Raw genomic sequence first — 26,152 nt, forward strand, 5'->3', positions numbered from 1 at the left:
GCAGATTAATTTCTTAGAGAAAATGGAACATGATGGGACTGTAAGGATAACTCCTTTGTGGGCCAGTCAGCACTGGTTGTCAGCCCTCGGGCAATGGTCCACACCAGCTCTGAGGCCAGAATCGAGAGGTAATTCTACATCCCTCCTAGTTAACAGAATGTTGAGTAGATTGTTCTTCAGAAACACAAGAAATTGTTGTCTAAAATTAAATTAATGTCATCTCAGGAGCACTGCTGTGAGCTTACAGATTTCTAAGAGTACTTCCTCTTGTTCAAATGAATCGGCTACCTATCAGGTACAACTAAAACTCCGTCTGCTTCTTTTTTTTCAAATCTCTGCACAAATAGGGTTTGTTTTTCTCCTCCATCATTTAGAAATGCTTAAGATCTATTCTTGCTTTTGCCAATTAGAGGATTTTATTGACATTGTTACCAGTCTGTGAACTGTATGCTCCTTGTCCAGTTTCAATCTGACTTAGCTTCTTTGCAGAAATTGTCTTTGTGGTGGATATCGCTCAGCCAGCATAGAGAGCTAATTAAGGTTCTTGTAAATCACTGAAATGATGTATTACTAGAATGTCCTGCTGAGTTTACTATAATGATACTGATCTGCTGCTTGAACTAACTCACCATTTCTATCCTTATAGCCACCTTTAAAAGTAGTACGTATCAAGGCCCACTTGTCATATTTTTTAGAGGACTTTGTTATTTTTATCAGATCAGTCAATTCTTTGTTTCACTGGGACGAGTTGTGGAAAGCCTGGCAGTAACTTTTCTAGAAATTCTTCAAATGTATCATTCAGAATGTTAAATGTTATTACTGATGAATGGATGAGAGTCTTGGTAATGCTTTAGCATGTCTTAGAGTGTTACCGTACCTGAGGAAAAATGGGCAAGGAGTCTACTGTGTTTCTCTTGTGCCTGTTGCTCGTGCCCCAGAGCTGTATTACATGCTCCTTATTTAATTACTTATCTTTGAATTTTCTATACATTACCCTGTGGCTTTGGAGTGTGCTGAAAGGTCACCCCAAGTTAGTAGAATCTATGTGGGCAGAATCTCAGTGAAGGAAATTAATTTCTTAATATTCAGTAACTCTTTATTCTAGAGGGGTTTTTTTGCTCATGTGGGTCTGACAAATTGGCCTTCCTCCTGTAAGCTTTGAAGTCCATCTCAGCTACAATTAACTTAGAAGTGATGACTGATACATTGTCAAGCTAATTGGTTTGATGGACTTCAGATGCAACGTTAGAGCTTTTCCTCTAGAAAATGGAATTTTCCTATTGGTACCTCTGTTTAAAAACAAAGGAGGAGTCTGCAGGGGCTAGGCAGGAGGAACCTATGCAATCTGTAGTCCAGGCACAGATAAACCTCTCTGCTAGGTGTAGTTATACGACAGAATCATTTGGCTTCTTTACACAGTATGCTGACAACATCCTGTTTTTCTGTATAGATTAAAAATGATTATGAGAAATCAGAAGCCAAGAGGATGAACACATGCATTTTGTTCTTTGAAATTGCTTCTTCCCTCCTTTTTGAACAATTAACCTTCCAACTTACTTTTATTTGCACAGATGTATTCACCTTGGTATAATGTTTTTTCCCCTCTTTGCAAGGAGTGGTATTTTTGTCTGTAAGGTACTGTATTTATTAGCAGATTTCTTGGAAACAGCTCTTACAACCCACATAACTAATTTTGCTTTATAAGGGGTGTTTAATACTCAGTAAAGCAAAATAGTTGACATTTTCCTCTTGGTACCAGTTCAGCAAAAAAATTAAGCACATTTTACTTTTGGGCTCATGAGAACCCCTAGAGATTTGAAGGGAAATAAGAAAGCTTTTTGTAAAAGTTTATTAAAAAAATAAATGGATGGAGAATATAGAAAAAAAATAAGATCTGCATAAAAGGACTAGTTTTTCTATTACTCGTTTGGTTTTTATTTTCATCCATTTTATTTTGTACTCATTTCTTTCTGGCACTGAACGCTTTTATAAAGCACTTGTCCTGTAAAGGAGAAATTGAAGCTGTGCTGTGGTTGAGTCAGCATCTCCCGGCACAAACCTCCTAGGTTGCATCTCTTCATAAATCTCAGTGTGGGTGGCATGCTGAAGCTGGGCCAGAAGGGCATAAGACATGGAAGGGGAAGAGTGCTGAAGAGCACAGCTCAGAAGTTGAGGTTTCGTGTCCACGGAGAGTACTGTAGTGTGAGATTGTGTAAAGCTTGTGAACATTCTCTACACTGCTGCAGATAAGGAAGATACAGATTCAGCAAACCCTGAATTACTTCTTCTTCAAACAGTGCAGTGTTTTTTGTGGAAGCCTGGATAAGCCCGTATGTCTACATGGTATCTATGCAGAGGAGTGCAGAGATAATCTGTAGAGTCCCACTGCCTGTGTGTTTGTGCCAGCAAAGCACCAAACCTGGCCTGAAGGAGACCAGCCAACAGGGGCACAGTGCCACACTGATGTACCCAGACTGCTTCCTGCTTAACAGATAGCTCCTTCACCCTGAGCTTACAGGTACCCACACCATGCTCCCTTGTTCAGTGTAGCTTTTATTATTCACCTTCAGAGGTGCCTAAAGTGGGTGGGTATCCAGAAGAACTTAAATCATTAGTCCTCCCACAAAAATTTTGGCTATGAACTTTGAAGGCCTGCCCCTGAGAAATGCTGCACCCTTTTTTCTAGTCTCCTTTCTTGCTTATTGTCATCTTGTCTGCGTTTTTCTGCACACACAGCAGAAAAGAACACTGTTATAAATACCATACTTAAAATGAATGCCTGCTCTTAGCAAACTCAGTCCAGATACAGGCATTCAGGTTGACAGTCTGGGTTAGTTCTAAACACAGTGGATTCGTTCTGAAATTTGTCATTCAGTGGAAGAGAAAGAAGAGATAAGTGTTTGTAGTGTGATAAGTTAAAAAGGGTAAACTTATTAATATTTTGGAAAAAAAACTTTGCAATCAAGTTATTCCAAGTAGAAGACAACTAAGAGTAATTTCTAGCAGTTAAAAATGAATTCACTTAAGATCTGGTTTCATTGTTTGTAATGAGAGCACAAATATTTCATCTGAAATTAAGGGTTTTGCATTATGATTAAATTAACTTTTCTTTAAGAAAAAGGTAGGAATACTGGGTTTTCGCTTGACCTCACAATGTACATACAGTTGAGCAAGACAGTGCTCCTTAGTAACTCTTCTCATAGCAAACATCACCTGAGACAGTATTTATTCAAATAAATTTTATTGTTAGTGTATCAAAGGCTGTTATCTAGGAGTTGGAGTTTGGAAGATCTTCTCCATACTAAAATCTTTTCTGTAGGTTTTTTTAAAGCTGATAGAAGAGGTTTAGGTTATGATGCTTTTTATTTTCTGGAGACTGCAAGAAATTGTGTGTTTTGTAGTCTGACCTGCCATGCTTTCGTGCTGATAGCAGTATCCATACCGTAATAGTCTGACTGAGCAGAAGTAGATGCCACAGTCTTATTGGCCAGTTTCATGTCTGAAGTAAGGGGCTTGTCATAAAATCTATGATGGGATTTTTTTTAAGGCTGAGTTTCCTCAAAAGGAGGAATAGTTCTCAATTTCTATGCATACAAACTTCAATTAAATGGAATTAAACACTTAGCACTTCTGAGAACTGTTTTCTCCTATGGAATCTCATTGCTAGAATTCTGTTTTATCATTTGACTTATAAGCCAAAGTTGTACTTAAGGCCTTAAAACCTAGGCCTGCGTAAGAGGATTCCACCAGGGTAACTTCCTAAAAGTGATTTAACTTTCCAGAAAGCAGATTCTTTAATGGCCCGTAGTACTCCGAAATTTGGGATGGTAGCAATCTCACTATAACATATATGTAACTTTCATGCCCTTGATAGTTCTAACACTGGCAGTAATTTCATATTTTGATCACTACAACAATAACCTTTTTGCAGCACCTGCGAGTGTGGGGTGATAAATCCCAGCTTTGCATGCCATCTGCTTCATGTATTTTTTAAAGGTGCATTTACCATCCCTGTTCACCAGTGAGTTCTGCATCAGTGGCAGTTCACTCCATCATGGATTAGTGAGAGAAGGCCGGAGTACAGAATCCATAAAAAGTATCCTTGCACCTCCTGCCCAGAGTGGACAGGATTAACACATTAGTTTTGAAGGCAAAGGCAGACTCAGCAGAGTGTGCTGGCTATTTTTACTTTGACCACTTAACTCCCTGAGGAGTAAGGAAGAGGCAGTGGCTTTCTGCAGTTCTTTCTCAGAGATTTGAAGCAGAGCTGTGCTGCAGCTGTTGTAAATGCTTACAAATGCATTTCAGTTCTGCAGTGCTCCCCTGGCTCTGTATCTGACTATGCAGTTAGGCATATGAATTTACTTTTACCCTCTGAGATAGAATTGGAAAGTTACCTGTGGGGATTGGGACACTATTATTTTGTAAAGTGCCTCAGGTACTTTTTAGAGTGCTGCTTTTTTGTATGTTGCACAAGGTGCTTGTAACATTTGACTGAGGTGCTGCAGAACCTGTGTAGGAGAAGCAAAGTGTGAAATACGGAGCTGCGTGTTCACATCATGACCTACAGGTGGCAACAAGGAATGTGATGGAATGCGAGGCCTCACGCTGGGTATTGGGGAGCTTGAGTTCCGTGATGAGTGCTTTCATCGTCCTTGTGATGGTGCAAGTCTGCTCCGAGTTCCAATGAACTTCAAGGGGTCAAAGGGAGATAGTAAGTTTTAAATTTGTTTGGTTTACAGGTTTAAAGCCAAGTGTTTGACTTTCCACACAGTATTCCTTAGATATGGTGGTGATTGTGTTGAACATGAGTTCCATGTAGTTGAGTTTCTTGTATGCATCCTGTGGTATTACAAGACACGAGCCAGGTAGATTGTACTCATGGATTTATTATCTAAACTGAGCAAAGGAGAAGCATTACTGGACCTGGACTAGTGCAGATGAGCTCATTAGAGAGGTTAAGAGCAGAGATTGACTGGAATGTAGTGAACATGCCTGGGTTGAGTTTGTGATTGCAAGGAGCATGGGCCTGGCAAGGAACATAGTCCAGGTGCTGAGTTTTAGAAAAGAAAACTTCCAGTTGTTTAAAGAATTAGTAAATGTGATCCCCTGGGAAACTGTCCTTAAGGAGTGAAGAACAGACCTTTGGTCTGTCCTTAAGCACCTTGCAGAGCTGTCAACTCTTTAAGATCACTTTCCTTTGAGCACAAGAGTTTTCCATCCCAGTGTTTAGACAATCAGCAAGAGTGGGACAGAAACTAGCATGGTTGAGCAAGGATCTGCTTCTCAAACTGAGGAGTAAGAAGGAAGTGAAAAGACAATAAAGCAAGACAGGTGACCTGGTAAGGGTATAGAGATACAGATTGGATGTGTAAGGATGGGTCAGGAAAGCTTGGCAAGGGATATGAACAATAACAAGAAAGGATTCCATAAGTACATAGCTCAGAAGAGGAAGGCCAGAAAATAAAGGCTGTGGTAAATGAGAAGGAAGAATGGTGAAAACAGAAATGGAAAAATCTGAGGTACCCAGTGAGTTCTTTGCCTCCATCTTCACTGGCAGTCAGGCTTTCCACATCTCTCAAGTCCTTGAACATCCAGGTGGGGCCTGGGGGAGTGAAGTTCTTATTATTGGCAGTGAAGAGCGGGTGTGAGACCACTTGATGAAGCTAAATAGGCACAAGTTTATAAGGCCTGATGAGATGAACTCCAGGCCCCTGAGGGAATTAGATGATATTCTTGCCAAGCCATTTTCCATCATAGTTGAAAAGTTACGGTGGTCAGGCAAATTCCCTAGAGACTAGAAAAAGGGAAACATCACTCCTATTTTTAAAAAGGGGAGAAAGGAAGACTGGGAACTACAAACTGGTGAGCCTCTCCTCTGTGCCTGGGAAAATCGTGAGGCACATCCTCATGGAAGCAGTGTTAAGGCACATGCAAGATAAGGAGGTGATTCAAGGCAGCCAGCACAGCTTTACTAAGGACTAAATTGTGCCTCACCAACCTGGTGGCCCTGTGTGATGGAGTGTCTGGAATAGCTGAGAAGAGAAGACTAACAAATGTAATATATGTAGGTTTGTGTTATGCCTCTGATATGGTCCCACATGGCATCATAAAGAGGAGTGGCCAGCGGGCTCAAAAAGGGGATTCTGCTGTTGTGAGACCTCACCTGCAGTGCTGCATCTAATTCTGGGGTCGTCAGCATGAGAAAGGTGTGGGCCTGTTGCAGCAGGTCCAAAAGAGGACTGTGAAGATAATCAGAAGTCTGAAGCGCCTCTTCTTTGAGGACAGGCTGAGAGATCTGTGGTTGTTCAGCCTGGAGAAGAGAAGGTTCTGGGGAGACCTTGGGGGAGCCTTTCTATACCTAAAGAGGGCTTATGAAAAGATGGAGAACAGCTTTCCACATGCGCACATAGTAATAGAACAAGGGGGAACGTTTTCAAACTATAATATGAGAGCTTTAGATTAGATATTAGGAAACAGTCTTCACTGTGAGGGTAGTGAGGCACTGAAACAGGTTGCCTAGAGAAGTTATTGACAGCCCATCCCTGGAAGTGTCCAAGGCCGGGTTGGATGGGGCTATAAGCAATGTGATCTAGTGGGTGGCATCTTTACCCATGGCATCTAATTCCATCTTTACCATGGAACTAGATAATCTTCAAGGTCACTCGCAATCCAACTCATCTTGTGATTCTGTGACTCTGTGATTCTATGACTGCCTCTCTGGTAGGGCAGTTTCTAGTTTTTGCTGTTGAAAGATTTAAAAAACAAAGAAAGGCCAGTGCGAGACTGATAGGCAGAAGAAAATATTGGAGCTGTTTTATTGGCACAAGTTATGTTACATGAATGCAAGGAGGCTTCATTGATAGAAAGCTAATTCACATAGTCCTGATTAGAATTTATTGGTCATTTCTGCAATTATCAGCAATCCGTTACTCAGGACTATTGTCAGCCAAAAAAAATCCACATGAAGTTGCCAGTTTGCAAGACAGAAACTGCCCCTGAACACCAGAGTTTGATTCAGCATGTCTTTATTCCACCTGTATAAGTATTTTAGCTAAAACGTTACAGGGGTTGCGAGGAAGGAAAACAAAAAAGTCCTTACTTTTTTAGATGCTTCATAGTTAAAGTGTCTCCAGATGCTTTTTCTTTATTGATTTCTTTTACTGTGATTGTTCTCTGTGAGATGTAGCGTACTAGAAAGCAAAAAGTATGGGAACTTGTCTACTACGTACTTTTTTCTCTGCCTTAGGGTCCTGACAGCCTCTTTGCCAGATATGACAGCTTATGTCTTATCTTAGTGATGTGTCATGCTTATCTGTGTTGTGTGCAAGGGCTTAGCATTCCACTGCTTTTTTCTTAATAAATTAAAGACTGGGAAGGAGTAACACTGTAATACTTGACCATATTAGGGAGGTGACTGTTTTAGTTCTGCTCCTTGCATAATATGCAGTTGAAGCCTTTTAAGGGAAGGTGGTGCAGGCAGAGTGAAAACATCCAGAAGCAGAACATCTATTTCATGTTATAGTTGGTGCCAGTGCTCCTGCTGTCATTGCTACTACTGTGAATTTCTCACAGTCTATTACAGTTGCATAGATAAAGAGTGAAGATGGGACTAAAAAAAATTACAACCATTTGGTTCATGACTCTTGCATCTTAAGAAGTAAGAATGAAGAGAGAACTGACCAAAGGTGAGATTAATTAGACTTCAGAAGCTGAAAAATGAAGTAGCAAAGAGCTTTCCAACATCGGGAAGAAGGGACCAAAGAGAGAACAAGTGGAAATACCATGCAGTGAAAATGGGATAGGGACTCAGTGACAAATCAGGCAATGACCATGGTGTCAAGAAAGTTAAAAAATACTTAGGTGTTTTTTGCAGAAAAAATTGAATGTTGAAGAGAGTGCTCCAAAGAATGAAACCATTTAGTTTTGGGTCTGGTTGCAAGTACACTTAAGACAAATTCTGTAGTATATGGTTAGAAAACAGCCAACTCAGTATCTTTAATAAAGGGATAGCAAAATTGATGAAGGCAAACATAAATCACTTGTGTTGACCTCAGAAGTGTCCAGAGTGTTAGAAAAAAAATCCAAGCAACTCAGGCAGTAAAATATCAAATACAAAGATTTATAGGCTAAGGTTAGACTGTGTGAAGACTTATTTTCAACTAGAGAAGTTATCCTCTTGATAAATAAAGAGCAGGTCCCTCATTGAGATATTTTTAATTCTTTGCATGAAACAAAACTATAGAAGTGGAAAGAAAAACAGTTTCTTTTAGTTTCAGTCAAATAATAGTCTTGTCTTTGCAATAAAATATGTTTCAGACATAAAACCACATGAGGCTTTATCAGCCTCATAACATGGACTACTTCAGTGGCTAAGTAGAGATTTAGAAGACCTAGTGTGAGACCTTTTCCTTCTATAGCTATAGTAACTCTGAAAGAAACCATTACAGATGTTTGTTCTCTCTTGAAGTGCTGCTACAACACACTATCCTTCAGCGGTCCACGTCTGTACCACAAGTTCTTTCAATTCCTGATTGTTAGTGCCTGTCAGTGCTTACCCTTCTGCAGAGTAAGACTGGTTGTTCTCTGAATTACAGCACTTTTTTTACCTCAGTGCTGGCTCCATTGAGAGGAGTAGGATTGAAAATAAGTGTATCCATGGAACACCAGTCAGTGTTTTGAAGCCTGTTCACCCAGGGCACTATAAGCATTTTTCACGTGTCAGCTGATACCTACAGGTGGTGTAAGATGAGAGACAAGGAGATGCTATAGCTGCTTCTCTGGTGTTTCTTTCATTTTTGCCTATTCCTTACTCCAAGTTCAGACTCCAGAATGAAAGTGATGCTGTCATTTACCCTAGATAGCATTTCACCCACAAGACAAAACTCTAGCCAGTCACTTACATCTCTACAAGTTCATGAGACCTCTCATAGAAAGCCCTTCCCCCAGTGCTGTGACCTTTATCTTTGTGATGAACAGGCATCACAACTTTGGCAGGATGGTTCTGGGTGATTGACTGATCTATTCTTGGAAGTTATAAGAGTTTCACTGGCACAAGAAAGTCAGCTTGCTGCAAGTTGTTGTATTTGAATGATTTATATTCATCAGGATGTTTTTGTGGCATTGTAGAGATGAGGTTGGAGAAAACTTCCCTCTGACTCTTGTTAATGTAAGACAGGGTAATTCTGCTGGTGTCAGAGGTGTTTTGCTAGTGCAAAACCATCAAGTCAGGGAGATGCCATCAAGGACCATTTTGTTTTATTAGATTATCTGTGAAAAATAGTCTGTTGTTGCTACTGAAAACTGAAAGAAAGTTGTCACAAGGATCTTTAATACTTTTAAATAAAAGAACGTGTTTTCTAAAATTGAAAGTTATCTTTTTACACGTTTAGCAGGCTAATCTTTTTAGAATTCCAAGGAAGATTATCTGGGCTACAGAGTCCTGCACCCTCTGTTTTCCTGGTTAGGTGACGTGTAGGTGGCTATGAAATATAAGGAAAAAGACCTGGGATATTCAGATGTGAAGCTGTACAATAAGTAGACCAGTTGCCAGGTAAAGTTTTCCACATTAGTCTGTTAGGTCTTTCAGGAGTAATATTAGAACTAGCTGTTACATTTTTTTTTTCTGTCAGGAAATTTTTAAAAATTCTGATCTTTATTAGAAGGCTATAATTTCTTATGAGCTGGCTAGCATGCTTAAGTGAAACTTATTGTAGAGTTCAAGAATTGGCTTCACATTTCTGTGTTGGTACGAAACTCTCCAGTAATTCTGTTTTCTAGACATGAAATAACTCAAACTACTTTTCTTGGTTGCATTGTATACATTCTCCTAATGTTTGAATAAAAAGTGGGCAGTCGGTATAGGTAGTGTGGGTCTAGCTCTTCAAAATTAAAATGACAGTGAAACTGTGAAACAGTAGGAGAGTAAATTTAATTATGGAACTGTACAAGAACTTATATTCCTATTTTCATTAATTTTGTTATTTCCACATTTAAAAGCATCTGCTCCTACTTTTTTTATAATCACAAAGTACTGGTTTCAACATGTGTAATTGCAAAAAGTCCAGTCCACTCTTGTTTGGTTTAGCTTTTCCTCCTTAATTAGTATTTCAGCGTCCTAGGAACATAAATTCCACTAGTTCTGATGTGGGCAGACTAACTAGAAAAACCTTTTATCCTAAGGTTATAACTAAGGTTACCTTTCATTTTGGTTCCAAATGTAAATACTCTGTTTCCTAGTCTAGCAAGGGGTAATTACTGCTAGACACAGACAAGAAGAAACTTTCCTGTATTATCTCCTTGATGTAGTGAGTGCTTACACTGAAAGAAGGCAAGCAAGAGTAGTGTTTGAAGTCAGTCCCATTAAATGTCCAGGACGACAAGAACCAGAATTGTCCATGTTTTGTTGTCTTCTTTCAACATAGTTCATACTCACGGAACATATAAACGCAGGTATATCAACTGTGTGGTTAGACATAAATAGAATGCCTTTACTTCAGATAGACTAGGAAAATGAACCTATTTATAGGGCATCTTTTTCCTAGTTTTTATTTTTAGTTGCTCTGGAAGTATATTCCATCCATTAAGTCAGGCCTTTTAACAGCCAATACCTACAACATGTAAGCTCAAAGCCTGAGGTATTGCCCTTACAGGTGCACTGCTGCATCAGTATCTTGATGATGCATTATAAATATCTAAGGACACATAAAATTTACTGTGTTACCTGAGACCTCTGCAAGATATAAACCACTTGCAGTACCAGTTCCAAGACTCATTTATTGAGAGAAGTCATATCCTCTCTCATCAAGAGGTCTTATACAAACAAAACTCTTTATATTTACTTGACTTTACATTTTTAACTCCCCAAATTTTAGGATTCTAGTGCAAGTACACAGAAAGAAGAGAAATTTTAAAAGCTGTACATACATAGTCTTGGTTGAACTGTCCTGTGAAGTTACATTTCTAAAAACACTGTAAAATGTTATTAATGGACCTATGATTTGCTAGAGATAAAAATCCTTACTGTGACTCATCAGCAGTTCTTGTGGAGTTGCAAGTTCCCAAAAAATCCTTATCCTAAGTATTTATTTGCCTAGCATCTATCAATTCTATCAGGAAGCCATATGCTCCATTAAATTGTGCTGGAAATGGTCAGTTCAGCAGTACACAGAAACTGATTTCCAAATTTTGGTCCACAGGGATTCTACCAGTCTCAACTGGAACTTCTTTAAAAAGAAATCTGGCTTCTTGCTGTAGCATTGATTGAAAGCTCTGATTTAGGAATTTTGTCTATAAAAAAGCAGACTGGTAAATATAAAGTAGGAAAAAAGAAGTTCTGGTAAAATGAAGATTATGGGTTTTTTTCGGCTTTTTCTCTACTGAAGTAATACCCAGTAGTATTTTTAGTTTAGAAAGATCTAGATGTAGGAGTATTAAAAATCCCTTCCCTTTCCCGCATCTAATCTCTGTTTTCCCTGGCTTTGAAGATCTAGAAATTTCACCGTCACATATTAGTTTCCTTCCTCTGAGGGTGTTTTCCTGTATTTTGTATGACTAGCTGTTTGATCTAATACAGCATATTATTTCTCAGAGTCTGCAGCTTTGAGAATTTTTGCACCTTCATATGAGAACCTCCCTCATGTTTTCTGGGGTGATTTTTCACCGTGAATGTCTAAAGGCTGCATAAAGGCACATTCTGTATTTATTGAGACTTCCAGTGATGACTCTTTATTACAGAAAAATATCAGTAAAATAGGCATATGCTTAATTTTCAGTGTACTACTTCTTACTCTGTTGAAGTATGAAGAGCCAGAAACAACAGCAAAAAAAGAAGTTGCATGGAACAACCTGTCATATTTCTACTATAAACTATGCATACTGTAAACTCTGTACAAGGAGAGCCCACATGCCAACAGAAACAACATTTGTGCTTTCATTGCTAGCCTAGTGCATAGAACTCTGTTGGGTTAAGTCCATCCTAGGCTATTTGTTCCCCAGCTAGAGGAATATAGAAAAGTAAATGGGAAAGGATTTCTTACTCCAAAAACTGTACCAGGATATGGGAACATTTCTGCAAGCAAACATATTCCAGCTGTATTGTTAGGCTACCTTAGGACAAGGTTTTGCTCTCCCAGCATGTTAGGTATTGCCTTCTTGTTTATTGTTTCCTCTTTTTTTGGCAGTACAGTCCTGTTTTCAGCCTGAAGTTATTGTCACACAGAGATTAAACTCTTTTATGTGCTTGATTTTTTGAAGAGCCAGACAGAAACCTGTTCAGCTGTGCCCTGTGAAACCTTCTTTATGGAGGGTCAGTAATATATGTAGTGCTGTATAAACACAAGGAGGTACATACCCACCCCTACCTCTAAACTAGAGGTATGAAATCCAAGTTTAGGATTAAAAATTTTGATAATACCCTTTTCTTCATGTACGTTTTGGGCCCTTTTCAAATAAATAAATATCAGCAATTCTTACTCTATCTCATTTAAAAATCACTCATTTTAGATGAACTATATAAGTAAAAAAAATGAACACCTGGGCTGAATAGGAGAGAACTTAAGAGAATAGATATTCTTACATAAAAGAAAGGTTGATTTGGAGACTACATTACAGTGCAGGCTAACAGAGTAAAAGTTTGAGAGGGAACACTTAAAGGCTGAACTGTTGTGCCACCACTTAGAGTGGTGAATGGAGCTAAGTCGAGTTGGTGGCTGGTCACTGGTAATGTTCCCCAGGGGACTCAGTACTGGTGCTGGTCCTGTTTAACATCTTTATCAATCGTTTGACTGAGGGGATAGAATTCAGCTCAGTAAGTTCCCACGTAACACCATCAGACAGGAGCATTGATGTGCTGGAGGGCAGGGAGGCTCTGCAGAGGGATCTGGGCAGGCTGGATCATGGCCCAAGGCCAGTGGTGTGAGGTTCAACAAGGCCAGTGCTGGGTCCTGCCCTTGGGTCACAACAACCCCAGGCAGTGCCACAGGCTGGGGCAGAGTGGCTGCAAAGCTGCCCTCAGGAAAAGGACCTGGGGGTGCTGGTGACAGCAGCTGAACATGAGCCAGCAGTGCCCAGGTGGCCAAGAAGGCCAATGGCATCCTGGCCTGTTCCAGCAATAGTGTGGCCAGCAGGAACAGGGCAGGGATTGTCCCCCTGTACTTGGGGAATGATACTGAGGTGCTGGAGCTTGTCCAGGGAAGGGCAGTGGAGCTGGTGAAGGGTCTGGAGCACAGATCCTGTGAGGAGCAGCTGAGGGAGCTGCGGGTGTTTGACCTGGAGAAGAGGAGGGTCAGGGGGGACCCTGTCACTCCCTAGAACTGCCTGCAGGGAGGTTGTAACCAGGTGGGGATCAATCTTTTCTGCCATGCATCAAGTGAATGCAGAAGCGGCCTCAAATTGTGCAAGGGGAGGTTCAGATTCAATATTAGAAAGATTTTTTCACTGAAAGAGTGGCTAGACATTGGAATAAATTACCCATGGAGATGGTGGAGTAACTCTCTCAAAGTATTCAGCAGGTGTCTGGATGTGTCACTTGGGGTGATTATGGTGGTGCTAGGTTGACATTTGGACTAGATGATCTTGAAGGTCTGTTACCACCTTGACAATGCTGTGATTCTGTCATTTAGATATATTTATGTACCAGGTTTTTAAGGGGTCAGTACTGGCATATTTTGACAGTTTATCTCATCTATTTTATGCACTTAATTTAAGACAGAGAGATGTGCCATCAGAAAACAGGTGTTTTGTCAATCAGAAGGGTGACTACTTTCACCTTGATACTTTTAGACAGATTGTGTTAAGTGTGTTGAATCCACCTTTGATTGATCTGCTTTGCTTTGGCTTGACTAGAGTTAATTTTAAGTAAACTCTCTTGCCTCAAGAAATGTTGTTAGATATACTAGCTGAAGCAATTGTAAGGCCCTTGGTAGTTCACTATACCCTTCACTATATCTGGGTTCTTACTTCTCGTATTATGAAACAGTTGGTTCTGAAAACCCTAGGCACACAACAAAAACCAGCAAATAAAATTATAAAGAAGATTGGTAATACCCATTCTGTGTAAATCCCATCTTGGTATTTGGAGTTCTTTAGAGTTGTTGGGTGCATTTTCTTTCTTTCTTGTTTTTTAGTCCAAGAAAGGATTTTTGTCATTATAGTTTCAAACAGAAATATTTACCAGTTAACAAGCTGGGGGAAAGAATGCACATCCAGCTTATAAGGTGGTTAATTTTGGTTCTTGAAAACACTGGCACATCACCCAAATAGTGAGAGGGTTTCTTGTATTACATAATAAGAAACAGAAAATTATTTGGGATTCAGGTTGAGACTGAGAAAGGCTTTTAAAAAAATATCCTGCTTAATGGAAGCATTCCTGTATTTCCTTGTCTTTGAATACATTGCAAGAAGTAAAAGTTGCTTTCAAGCATTTTGATATTTGGCTGTCTGTATTTTGTAAAGGAAGGTGCTTCAACATGATACTTTATTACACTATTACAAAACTGTCTATCCTTAAATTAGCTTTATCTTGGTCAGTAAGAAGAGAAAGATACCGGTAAAGCCTATTGAACTGAAATCCTACATCTTCCAAAGTAATACACTTAATGTATAAACATACTTGGGTTTTGATTGAAGTTAGGTGTTGATCTGCTCTTGGTTTTGTTTTTTTTTACTTCTAGCCCAGCTATCAGGAGATGTAATGAGACCTAGAATATTCCTCAGACCATATGTAATGACCTCATATTATATGTAAAAAAAGCACCATCTTAATCATGTGTTGTTTTATTGTATGTTTTCCAGAGTGGCAAAAGTAATGAAGGTTCCTGTGTATGAGACGCCAGCAGGATGGAGATACTTTTCCAATCTCATGGACTCTGGACGTTGTTCCCTTTGTGGTGAGGAGAGTTTTGGCACTGGTAAGCAATACATAATAAAAAATTACCACAGACTTTTAATTTTTCCTGGATGCCTCAAGTCAAACCCAGAAGAACCAGCATGTTAGCTCTGTCTCGTGTTGAAACAGACAACTTTTTGTTGTTCACATCTTGAGGTTCATCTTGTAAGTGTGGTGTCCAGCACCTTGAGGCATGAAAAATGTGGAAAATGGATATTCAGCAGTGGCAAGCAATCTTAGTACTGTCCAGACAGCTTCTGGAGGTGCCTGGCACTCTCTTCTGACTTGAACATAATGCAAAAAAGCCTCACTGGTTCCACTGCAGCAGCATTTGGAGGGATTTTGCCAATATGGAAGCCACATGTTCTTTCCTAATGTGGATAGGTGTACTGGTATATCTGATGGTGCATCCAAACAAAACTGTTCCAGGCTGTCCTTTTTGGAACATCACAATTGCTCAAGTATCAGATAAAATCATCATTAGAAGAAATTCAGTTACGTGTCAGCATTTGTGTTTTCCCTAGATATTTATCCCTTATCAGTCTCAAGAATCAATCAAACAACAGAATGCAGAATGAATAACAAATTTGAGCGATCAGAAATATAGTATTGGCAGTAAGCAATAGGGCAAATAATTGAACTGTGTAGTCTGTAAATTACACAAATGTGGTTTTAGTTTATGAGAATAACAGAATAAATTTTGGAGTGTTTCTTTTTTTTCTTTCTTGGATTCTGGCACAGAAATTCTTTTTTGTTTATTAGTGGGGCTATATTACAAGTCTTTTTGAAAAAACACAGACCAGGATAACTTAGTAATTTGCCTGGATAATAGTTTATTCTATATTTTGATGTGAGTTTTATGGAGTTCTCTATTTCGAATGTGTAGTACCTTGGCTGCAGCTTTTTGTGGAAAATTACTTACCATGCAGTGAAATTTGATTTAAAATTTCATTTTGCTTTAATTGATTTATGTCAAGTATTAAGTTTGTTGGTTCTGCTCAGTTAGAGCAGAATGCTGCTTTTTTGAAAATAATGTTTCCTTTAAGCAGCTGTAGACATGGCACTTTATGTATTATCTTCTTGTTTGCTGTATGGATCTGAATGGACTATGATGCAAAAATCAAAAATATGTTCTATTTCTTTGGGACTTATATATAAAAAGGAAGAGAATTTAAATTTATAATGAATGTTAATTTCTTTTTTGTTGTCAATACAAACCAATGTCCCATGATTAGCAAACTGTATGCCTTTACTATTTGCTCTGAATGGCACAGTTTGTATTGCCTTGACTATATCTTTTGAATAGAAACTTCCTCTACAGCATGTTCTGTGAGGTTATTAAGAGAGATGTAATTTGGGGAAGGGCAGGAAGATCTTGTACCTTTCAGAATGTTGTGGTGTGTTGTTGAGCTGCATCTCCATTAACCCATGAGAGATGTGAACTGGGGAGTTTTCAACTCTCACTGCTTTTTAATGCTTTTTCACTGGGCCAGTTCTGCACCACTTCCCTCTAAATACTGAAGTTGCACTTGCTCATGCAAAACCAGATACTTTCATGAAATTTGGGTGGGTCTAAAGACATCAATACGACCTCAGCTGCACACAAATTATTTGAAAAAAATTCCTGGCTCATCATCATGCTGAAGAAAGCTAAGTGTGGATTTTAACTGGAAAGAGCTTGTAGAGTTTTGATGGTGAGCTCCTGTGGGTTCCTTAGCCCACAGAGTGCTAAGTGCACCTGCTGCTGCATGCAGGCTGATGTGTGGAGGTATATAAAACAAACAGGAATAGCTTCTCTGTGCCGTATGCTGTGACAAACCACTGCCACAGATCTGTCTTTGCTTGGGAGTTACTGTCCTAGACCAGCTTCCTCTGATGGTGTTGAGTGATGGAATCTTTCAGATGCTTTCTGTCTGAGGGAGAAGAGAGGAATCATTGGTTGTACTTAGTTAGAAGCCATGTCCTCTTTGAGGAAACTTTCCATTTAAATTCTATGGTACAATTATAGAAAAAGACAAACATCAGATTTCCCTTTCACATTGCAAAGGCACGTTCAGGTCTTGCTAAGTAGACTGTCCCAAGTACTGTTGGACTTCAGCCCAGGTGATTAGTCGTATAGAAATGAAAATAAAGTGTTTTGATCTACCGTAACAAAGGGGACATTGTGATCTCTGTAGGTCTGATTTTATTGTCCTGAGTATCTGATAGTGGTTGACTTTGGAAGAGAAACACTCGTGGAGGTCAAGGAAGTGCCTCTAGGGTTTGGCTGTTCTAGATAGGCAAAAAATTACCCTGACTTCTCTCTTCTTTTGCCATTGACTTTTTTCTTTCTTGAATCTTTCTGTGAGGCCTTAAAACAATTGCCCTCTGCACTATTGCTTCTCTTGCAAATTTGTTGGACCTGACCTCAGACTAGTCTCTACATTCCTTAACACTCTGTGTTCCTTATATTAATCTGGTTCTTCTATCTTATCATCAATTCTTCCTATTCCTGATAAATCCTGACTCTTGTAAATGAGTGCTTGAACAACATATTGCTGGCCAGCATGGAGAGCTGGTCTACAGCAAATTCTCGGCATCCTGGTATGTTCTGATCAGATTAACTTTGTTGTACCTGCAGCACTTCAGTGCAGAAAGCCTCCTGTTTTGACCTCCAGTTTTATCCAATTCCATCTAAAGGCAAATCTAGGTGCTTGAGACTCAATCCCATGGGCATCCAGAGAACTTGAGCACGGTATTTGAATTCCTCAGTCCATGTGTAGTTGCTGTGTAAAAAAGTATGTGACAGGAGATTTCCTAAAGATGTTGTCTCCCTCACTGGAGATATTCAAGAACTGTCTGGATGCAATCCTGTGCCATGTTCTCTGGGATAAGCTTTCTTGAGCAGAGAGATTGATGCACATGCCCTATTTTGGTCCCTTCCAACCCAACCCATTCTGTGATCCTGTGGTACTTTTGGGGCAAATTATGTAATGACTATGATGTCTAAAGCTTGTTTTTCTCACTGTTTCAGTTTCCTTATCATCTTTCAATTCAATGCAGATGTCTGAAAAGTGTCCTTATATGCCAGAAGGTTTATTTGTAAAACATGTTCTGGTTTGCAGATAACCAGTACTTTAGCAATGTGAGCTGTTTTTAGCAGTAAGTATTTACCTTATTGCGAATCTTTTAGTAATGTCCTAAGCTGTTGACCCTCACATGTTTCTGCCCGTATTGGGCATTTGAATCAATTTTACAGCTTTTGCACAATCATATCTATTTAGGGAACTAAAATTTGGCACTTCTTTAGCTTTCAGCATGGAATATTTATATAAGTGTATGATATAGTGAGCAGAGTGGGAAATTTGCTGCTCTGTGTAAGAGAAAAGAGTTTTAAAGATCCACCTTCTGTCGTCAAACTGCATTGGAAATCAATTGCTTGTGTACCTAGGTAATCAAGCCCAGCTGAAATTTCCAAGTAATACAGAGCTCTGGTTTTATAACATAAGGGAGTTCGGTCTGGCAAGTAAATAAAAGCAAATTTACTGCTATAAAAGGAGAAAAGATGTTGAAAACATCCCGTACAGCTGTATTTCCCAAACTTGTTTTCTGGCAGCTGATCTTGGAGCTAAACCAATGCTTTAAAAACTTCTTCCATTTTTGTAGCAGTGTGGGGAGCTTGTCAGATGAGGTTAGTATCTTTCTGGTTCTATGACTAATGCCCAGCACACAGTTCAAAGGAGGGCCTCGGCAGCAGCAATTAGTTTCTAAATTTCATCAGCAAGCTATTAATCAGGATAAGGAGAACTGTGGGTCTGATTTATCTCTCTGCAGTTTAAGCTACTTCAGTAATTGCTACAACTTTCTTAGATTTGTTTGCTTCATTGCCAAAATCCCAGCATATATTAATATCAAACCCCTTCTCCTGAAAGCTTATGTGGAAGAAGAACTAGTGGAGAAAATAAAAATATGCTGTTGCTGATATGAATGAAAGTCACAAAGGTGTTATCTGGTAGTGTCTGTTGCAATAATACAAATCTAAAGTAATCTTACTAACTTGAAAAAATCATCAGATCAGAATGCCCCTAAATCTCCGTTTGCCTGAAATATTCCTAAGTTTCAGACTGCTGGTTGATATATTTGCAAGACTCAAGTATGTGCAAACAAAATGATTTGTTGTGGGTTTGTGAACTCCTGTGATTTTCTTGTTTTAAAATCACATTTACAGAATACAGTATGATAGACTGGGATTACTAAATTAGGGAAAAGCAATTACCTTTTATTCATGCATATGACTCACAGGGCTTGCTTTCCCTATCAGAATTGGATATTTCAGATACAGACAAAGTTAGACAACTTTCAAGTAGTAGGAAAATCGTTAGATGAACATATTTGCATGATTTTGCTTTGTTTCTCAAGCTACTGCCTTTGAAGATTTTTCTTCAGTTTAAGACTCTGTATGCTGATTGCTTCTCGATGAATGGGAACATGCTCTGATAGTTTTGTCCAGGTTGTTCATGCTGAGTCTGGACATAGTCATTTACTGTAGTAAAAAATAACTTTTCCTACTGTTATATGGAGACAAAAGGAATTAACTTAAAAATAAGTTGTTGAAACATTTGCAGTTATTGTAATTTCCCTTACTAATGGCAAATTAAATGTAAAGGGTTAATCAGAAAAAAATATTTGTAAACTCCTCTGTTCTGTTGTCTCTTTCTGCTTCAGCTCATTGAATAGAATCAGGAGTGCATTAATTCTGGGATGTTTCAATTAAAAGTAGCACTGAGAATCATCCTGAGCCTCAAGCGAGCTGGAGGAGGTGTTAGTATTGCAACTTCAGGAATACGGAGCCGTGAGGCACCTTTTCCTTCTTCCCTTTGCACAAGACAGGTCTGCCTCTGCAAATTCATTGGATCTATGGAGCAAAGAATGGTGTTAGCTGAAATGAGACAGCAAAATAAACTCCCTCCCTAGAGTTTCTACGGTGTAAGCTGGGCAGTAGGACTAAGTTAAGGCAGAGCAAGCAAAGACATCTACAGATGACTTTTGGTAGCTGAAAATCAGAGTAACAAAATTGCATTAATAGATTTTATTTTGCTGAAAGAAGGAGGAGTAAATACAACAACATATGTGTATACAGTAACCACGCTGATGGATGTGCTCAGTTTCACTTCCATTAAGACTAATAAACTGAAACACTTTCTGGTCACACAGGATTATTGTCCTTATAGTTGTATCAGGCTATTCTTAATTGCTGGTTTTTGTTTCTGAAACAGTTGAATTGCTTCTAGATATCCAGACTGTTGTCTCTGGATTACCTTCTCCAATTGCTTTGTCTTTTCTGAGAAGCAACAATTTATGTCCTCTAAGAGACATGCAAGGAATGAGAACATGCCAAATCTTCTAAATGTATGTGAAGAATAATACGTTCAGCCCTCCTCATATAGATTTATGCACTTAAGCCATGCCAGAACAAAGTTCAGAATGCAGCAAAGAACTCTTCAGAAATGCTTCTGTCCATGTTTTACTAGAACATTTTGGTTCAGTGAAATGTATTTAAAGTGTTTGCTAAATCAAAATGCTTATCTTTAATGCTCGCTTAGCCTGTTGCTCTATTGTCATGATATAGACCATTTTGCTGAATGACTGCAGTGCTCTTCACTGTATGATTTGCTGGCCTGCAGTCTGCAGAGTGTTACGTAGCAGGAGTATAAATAGTTGTTCATATTGGAGCAAATTGCTGAGGGGTTAAGCTCACTTCCATGTCTCCACTTCTTGCTGGTGTCTGTTGAGACACTTAAGCCATTTAGGTGGCTGGCGATAATCAGCAACAGAGATGATATTTTAGGCAGAACGGAATTTTTTCTGTGCTAAGGATGAGTGGCTGAAAGGAGAAGCATGCAGGTTAAGAAGGAAAGGGACAGCCATGGCTGGGGTGAGCCTGCTGTTGCCAGGGCCCTGCCTGGCCCGCTGGGGCTCCCACACTCTGCCCAGGAGCAGCACCAGGGCTGTCAGCCCCTGCCCCAGCAGGGCCAGTGCCCATGCTCCCACATCCTGGCCTGGCATTGCCCTATCCCCATTCCCAGGAGGTGCCTGATGCCCGGAGCTGGGACTGCTCGTGCCCTGCTGTTCCCAGTCCCCTGAGCATCCCCGCCCCCTGTGGTGATGTGATGATTTTCCCTGCTGTTACCAGAGGAGCAGTGTATGCTCAGGGGGAAGTGAATGCTCTATTCTCGATTTCTCTTTTGGTGGCAGGGACAGAGGCCTGCACCATTATCTGGGAATAGACTCTTGGCTTTGGTGACAATGACTGTGACTCTGCTGTCTGCTTTGCCGACAGTAAGCTGACTTTATTATCCATAGGACATATTGCTGGTGTTCCTGTAGAAAATATCCTTAAGCTGATCTAGCATATTACTGCAAAGAGGGAGTAGAAAAGGTGAGAGATGACCTTTAAGGTCCCTTCCAGCCCAACCAATTCTGTGATTCTATGCTTGAGTGTCTGAAGGACTGACCTTCTGTAGAAGGGCATTTGTTTTCCTTTCTTACCTGAAGCTACTTGCAAAACTTTGAGAGTTCATAAATAACCCTACCCTTTTTCTTCTGGCTGGTTGGCACTCCATGCTTTCACAGTACTGGAGCAGGGAACAGAGTCAGCTGTGGCTCCTCGTGCAGGAGCTCCTCAAGCACCAGCCCTAAACTCTGGCTGTTGTAATAGGACACTGCTTTTGTTGCAGAGAGCTCACAGATTACAGATCAAGGCAGATAGCGAGTAGCAAAAAGAGATATTCTTACTATCTTGACAGCTGCTTTGCAAATGTGAAGACATGTTACTTTCTCAGCTCTTAAGTCCATCTACAATGTTCTTGTTTTCTGTAATACCTAACACATAGATATAAACATAATCTTTATGCAAAATTTTATCCTCATCAACAAGTGTTCAGTAATCATTCCTATACAACTTGAATATTGTGCTGAATAGTAATTTACATTTATTTTACCATGTGGTAGTTAACTTAATGTTAAGACTAATGTTAGATAAAGAGTGTTGAGGTTGAATGTAACACAAGAAGCGTAAGTAGTAGGCAGACCTGTCGCAGACCCAGGACAATGGGCTCTTAGAAAATCTCTGTGAGCAGAGACTACTACCCTGATTGTTGCTCCCTCCCAAGAAGAGGGTCTGCAAGTTCAAGGTAAAAGCAGTGGTTGAATCATCTCTGCACATCTTGTTATTTTCCTTATATGCCTTTTAATACGTTGACAGTTTTTCACAGGATTAACAGCTTCAGTGCATCAATTTATATTATGGGAGCTGTCCTTTGCCAGTAGCAAAACACAGCTGTTCTGACTGATGACTGACTGTGTGGACCTTGCAGGCTGTTATGTAAAGCCAAGCCGTACAAAGCAGTCTTGCTGCAACAGGGTTTTTGTGTTTGAGGAAGAATATTTCAGAAAACAGGTTTGCAGCCTAAGAGTTTTTAGATTACTCTCTGATGGATTTTGTTAAGTATCTTCTAAAGACAGATAATTCAATTGGTTGCCTCCATAATCAGTAGATACTTCATGGAATACAGAAAAATTCTGAATCACTGGACTTGCTTTGTACTCATGGTTTCAATAATGTGTGACTAGACAGAGAACCATAAGGCTGCAGTCAAAAAACTTTAACCAAATTCAGTGTTATTATGCCAGACCAATGGCTACGTGTTTGATATCTCTTCAAGTTTCTTGATTCTGTTAGCTTATATAATTGCCATCAGTATCTACTGAGTGTTAGGGTCTTGAATCTTACTTAGATCTGAGACCACATGTTAAATCATGTGGGGTATCCCAACACTCTTCCTAGTTTTCATTGTTGGAACAATTTTTCTCTTCATAAATACAAACCTGCGAAGGCATCTAGATTGGAGCATCCAGACATCTTTACCACTGAGAGGTATGAAGAAATATAAAACGGTAACAGTCCCACTCTCTGGTTTGTTTGGTTTGTCTTTTTTCCTCTGGAAACGCCTTCTCAAGCTCTTTGTTGTTGTCCTGACTGAAGGTCATGAACATTCTGGAAATTCGCAATATTTATGGAATGGGGAAGTTCTTTCTTTGCAGCTTGACATCTGTAGAGATAAGGAGATGCTGTTGAACTTGACTCTCATTAAGGAGAACATTCTGGCTCATGGCTGGGGTTTGCATATCTAGCCCAGTTCTGGGAAACAGCAGCAGAGGTATGAAAACACTGTCTATCATTGAGTAGGAATAATGGCTACAAATGCTTCCATGCTGCTACTGTTTCTGTTCAAGTACTTGTATTGTAATATTTTTATTTAACTTTACAAGTATGGGCTTTGTCATGCATAAATAGATCGCATTGTAAACATTAGTCCTGGTTTTCTGTCTGGAGCATATCAGAGGTGCTGGAGTAGTACTATTGATTACCATTATGTGACATACACAGTTAAGTGAGACATTTGCCCAGCCTTCTTACCTTGTTTTCTGATTTGCAGTGATACCAAATAATGTGCTTAATGTCTCTCTCTTTAGGGTCTGACCACCTTCGAGAGAAAGATGGACTGTGGGCTGTGCTAGTTTGGCTTTCAATCCTAGCAGCTCGAAAGCAGAGTGTGGAGGAGATTGTCAGGGATCACTGGGCAAAATTTGGCCGGCACTACTACTGCAGGTGAGAAAAATGAGGAAAAGGCTGATAGGAGAATTCTGCTACAATTCTGCTTGTTTAGATATGCTGAGCTGTACTTAAGTGTGCATTCGCTATGCCTACAGAATGAAAATCTGCCACAGATTATCACTGTTTTGTAGTCAGGTTTTCCAGAGGATTAAGTGTCAGAAAAAGGATCTGGCTACATATGTATGTCACTGCTAGCATATGAGTAATTGAATTTTTAAATGTTGAATGGCAGAAAGATTTTAATTATTTACTTGTGGAATATATAAGTACAGCTTGTTACATGATGTTGAGAAAACATAATCCCAGCAAGATTTGCTCCTGCATTTTTTTCTCTAAGTGCCTACATGTGACAGTTTTAGTGAGAACTGAAACTTGTGCCTGGCTCCAAATCAGGATAACTCCTCCAAAGATACAAACATTTACTTGTTTTTATTAAGGTCTCAATATGGTGAGTTCTAGCTATCATTTTCATCTTTGCTTCTGCCTCTCTCTTAATCCAGACTTAATTCAGAGGAGTTTGCTATTTGTGAGATCTTTTGCACATAGCTGTTCCTCAAAACTTGTAGCAAAGTTTTCTCTATTTCACTTGTTTGTTGAGCACTGCACTGATTGTGTCATTAAATTTTCAATGTTAGCTGTGTATTGGTGGTATTTTCTACACTACTTTAGAAATTGCATTTTCTAGATGCTTTCTGTTGATTTAGAGTCAGGTGGCCAGTGTAGAACAGTGGTTGCACACATGCAATGGTTAGATGGCACAGGACTTGCATGTATGTGCTGGTTTCATTTACAATCAGTACTTAGTGGTACATGCCTGATTTTTGAAGTAAGCAGTAAATTGCTAATTGTGAGTATATAGAGTTCTCTGAAAGCAGAACTGTCTTCTCAGCTCTGGGGACTTACTTTCTGGTTCTACTTTTTTTTGGATATATGTGCAAGGTTTGATTATGAAGCACTGGAACCCAGGACAGCGTATTTCATAATGAGAGACCTGGAAGCTTTGATCACTGACAAATCATTCAGCCACCAGCAGTTTGCTGTGGGTAACAATATCTACAGTGTGGAAAGAACAGAGAGCTTTGAGTACATAGATCCTGTGGATGGCACTGTGACCAAAAGACAGGTATGGCTGTAGTGATGGATTAGCAAAGGTTTGCAGCTGTCATATTGTCTCCAACAGTGTTGTTTCTAAAGTTCAGCTGGCAAGACTTTCCATTTATTATTTATGGGATGGTGTTTCCTTTGCTGTGATAGATACTGCATTTCCTCTTAAGATTAGCTCAGTCTGGATAAGATAATCTACCTTGAGTTTATCCTGTGCTTGCTGTACATAACTGGAGACAATAATGTCACAGTGAACATAGGATGGAATTAAGTCCCTGTTGAAAGCAATGCCTGTATAGGGAGGGTTCCTTTTCCAGAACAGTGGAAGATGTCATATGGAAAGAAGGTATTATCTTTTTCTGTTTTCTATCTGAAATCCCCACTGGCTATACATCACCAAAAAAATTAAATTTTCTTGTTCGTTGTTGGTGACTCACAGGATTTACATACTGAGATGTAATATCTATTGTAGCCAGTAGCATGCAGAAGACTTTAGAAGGTTGTAGCCTATAGAAGGATGATATAGCCTATGCAGGCATATTTGACTTCCCTAGTCCAAATTACCAGTTCCTTCTGGACTCTGTCTGTACGGAGATTCCTAGTTATCAAGAACTGCAGTTCAAACTGAGTCTTCAGTGTTTGGAAATTCATGATGTGCTCAGAAGTAACCATATACTTTTACCAGGTATAAATTTATATTCAAGTGTCTTGAATATGAGCTATGACTCCTATTAAAGTTTGTCCTGATTTTATGCTGTTTATGTTTTTATGATCCTAGTTTCTCTGGTTTTAAAATTATTTGACCTAAATAGACCCTAGGAAATTATATTACAAGCCATTAAAACCATTGTCATGCCTTTCTGCTCAGAGTCTTTGTAGTTTCCATTCATCATTGCATCCAGAAGATATAAGCAGCCTATCTGCCACTGAGCTACTTTCTTTTTGCATATTACTACTTAAACAAGATATGAAGATATTGTCATTTCCAAGTCTAGTGGAAAATTACAGGCATGGCTGACTCGTGACCTTTGTAGTTTTAAAAAGCAGCTTGTGAATTTTCATTGCACTTTTCTTTCCCTTATTTTTTTCGTTCAAAGCACTTACTCTGTATGGGAATATAATTGCTAATCATATCACCATGTAACACAAACAGAGAAACATGACTTGGCTTTTTTTCAGATGGACTCTGAAAGGGAGCCCATAAAACCAGAAAGCGTGTCTTTTCAAAGGGAGAAGCTCCTATTTATTCAGAGTACAGTTCAACCAGTTTGTCCTCTGACAAGGACACATTCCTAGCTTCGTATGTCTGCAGCCTCCGTGGGATTCTCCAAACACAGTAAATTGGAGAGGATATTGATCTGTGCAAATGAAACAACAGTTCACTGCTGCCGTTTTCCTTGGGTAGCTTGCTCATCATCTAAATGCAGATATCTCTTTCAGACTATTATAGATTTCGTGGAGATTTTTCAGCTGAGTATTCAGGAGCACATTCCAAATTTTGTTCT

At 39.4% G+C, this 26,152-nt stretch overlaps 1 protein-coding gene across 1 annotated transcript in view; it reads left to right on the forward strand.

The window, feature by feature from the left end:
- PGM5 (phosphoglucomutase 5) overlaps positions 1-26,152 on the forward strand; it is a 69,798-nt gene that overhangs the window by 28,918 nt on the left and 14,728 nt on the right. The window contains exons 7-9 of the mRNA XM_014882268.2: positions 14,794-14,909; positions 23,402-23,537; positions 24,483-24,666. Coding sequence (XP_014737754.2) covers positions 14,794-14,909; positions 23,402-23,537; positions 24,483-24,666 — 436 coding nt within the window. The remainder of the gene's footprint in view (positions 1-14,793; positions 14,910-23,401; positions 23,538-24,482; positions 24,667-26,152) is intronic.

This window comes from Sturnus vulgaris, chromosome Z (assembly GCF_052056855.1).
Source record: "Sturnus vulgaris isolate bStuVul1 chromosome Z, bStuVul1.hap1, whole genome shotgun sequence".
NCBI lineage: Eukaryota > Metazoa > Chordata > Aves > Passeriformes > Sturnidae > Sturnus > Sturnus vulgaris.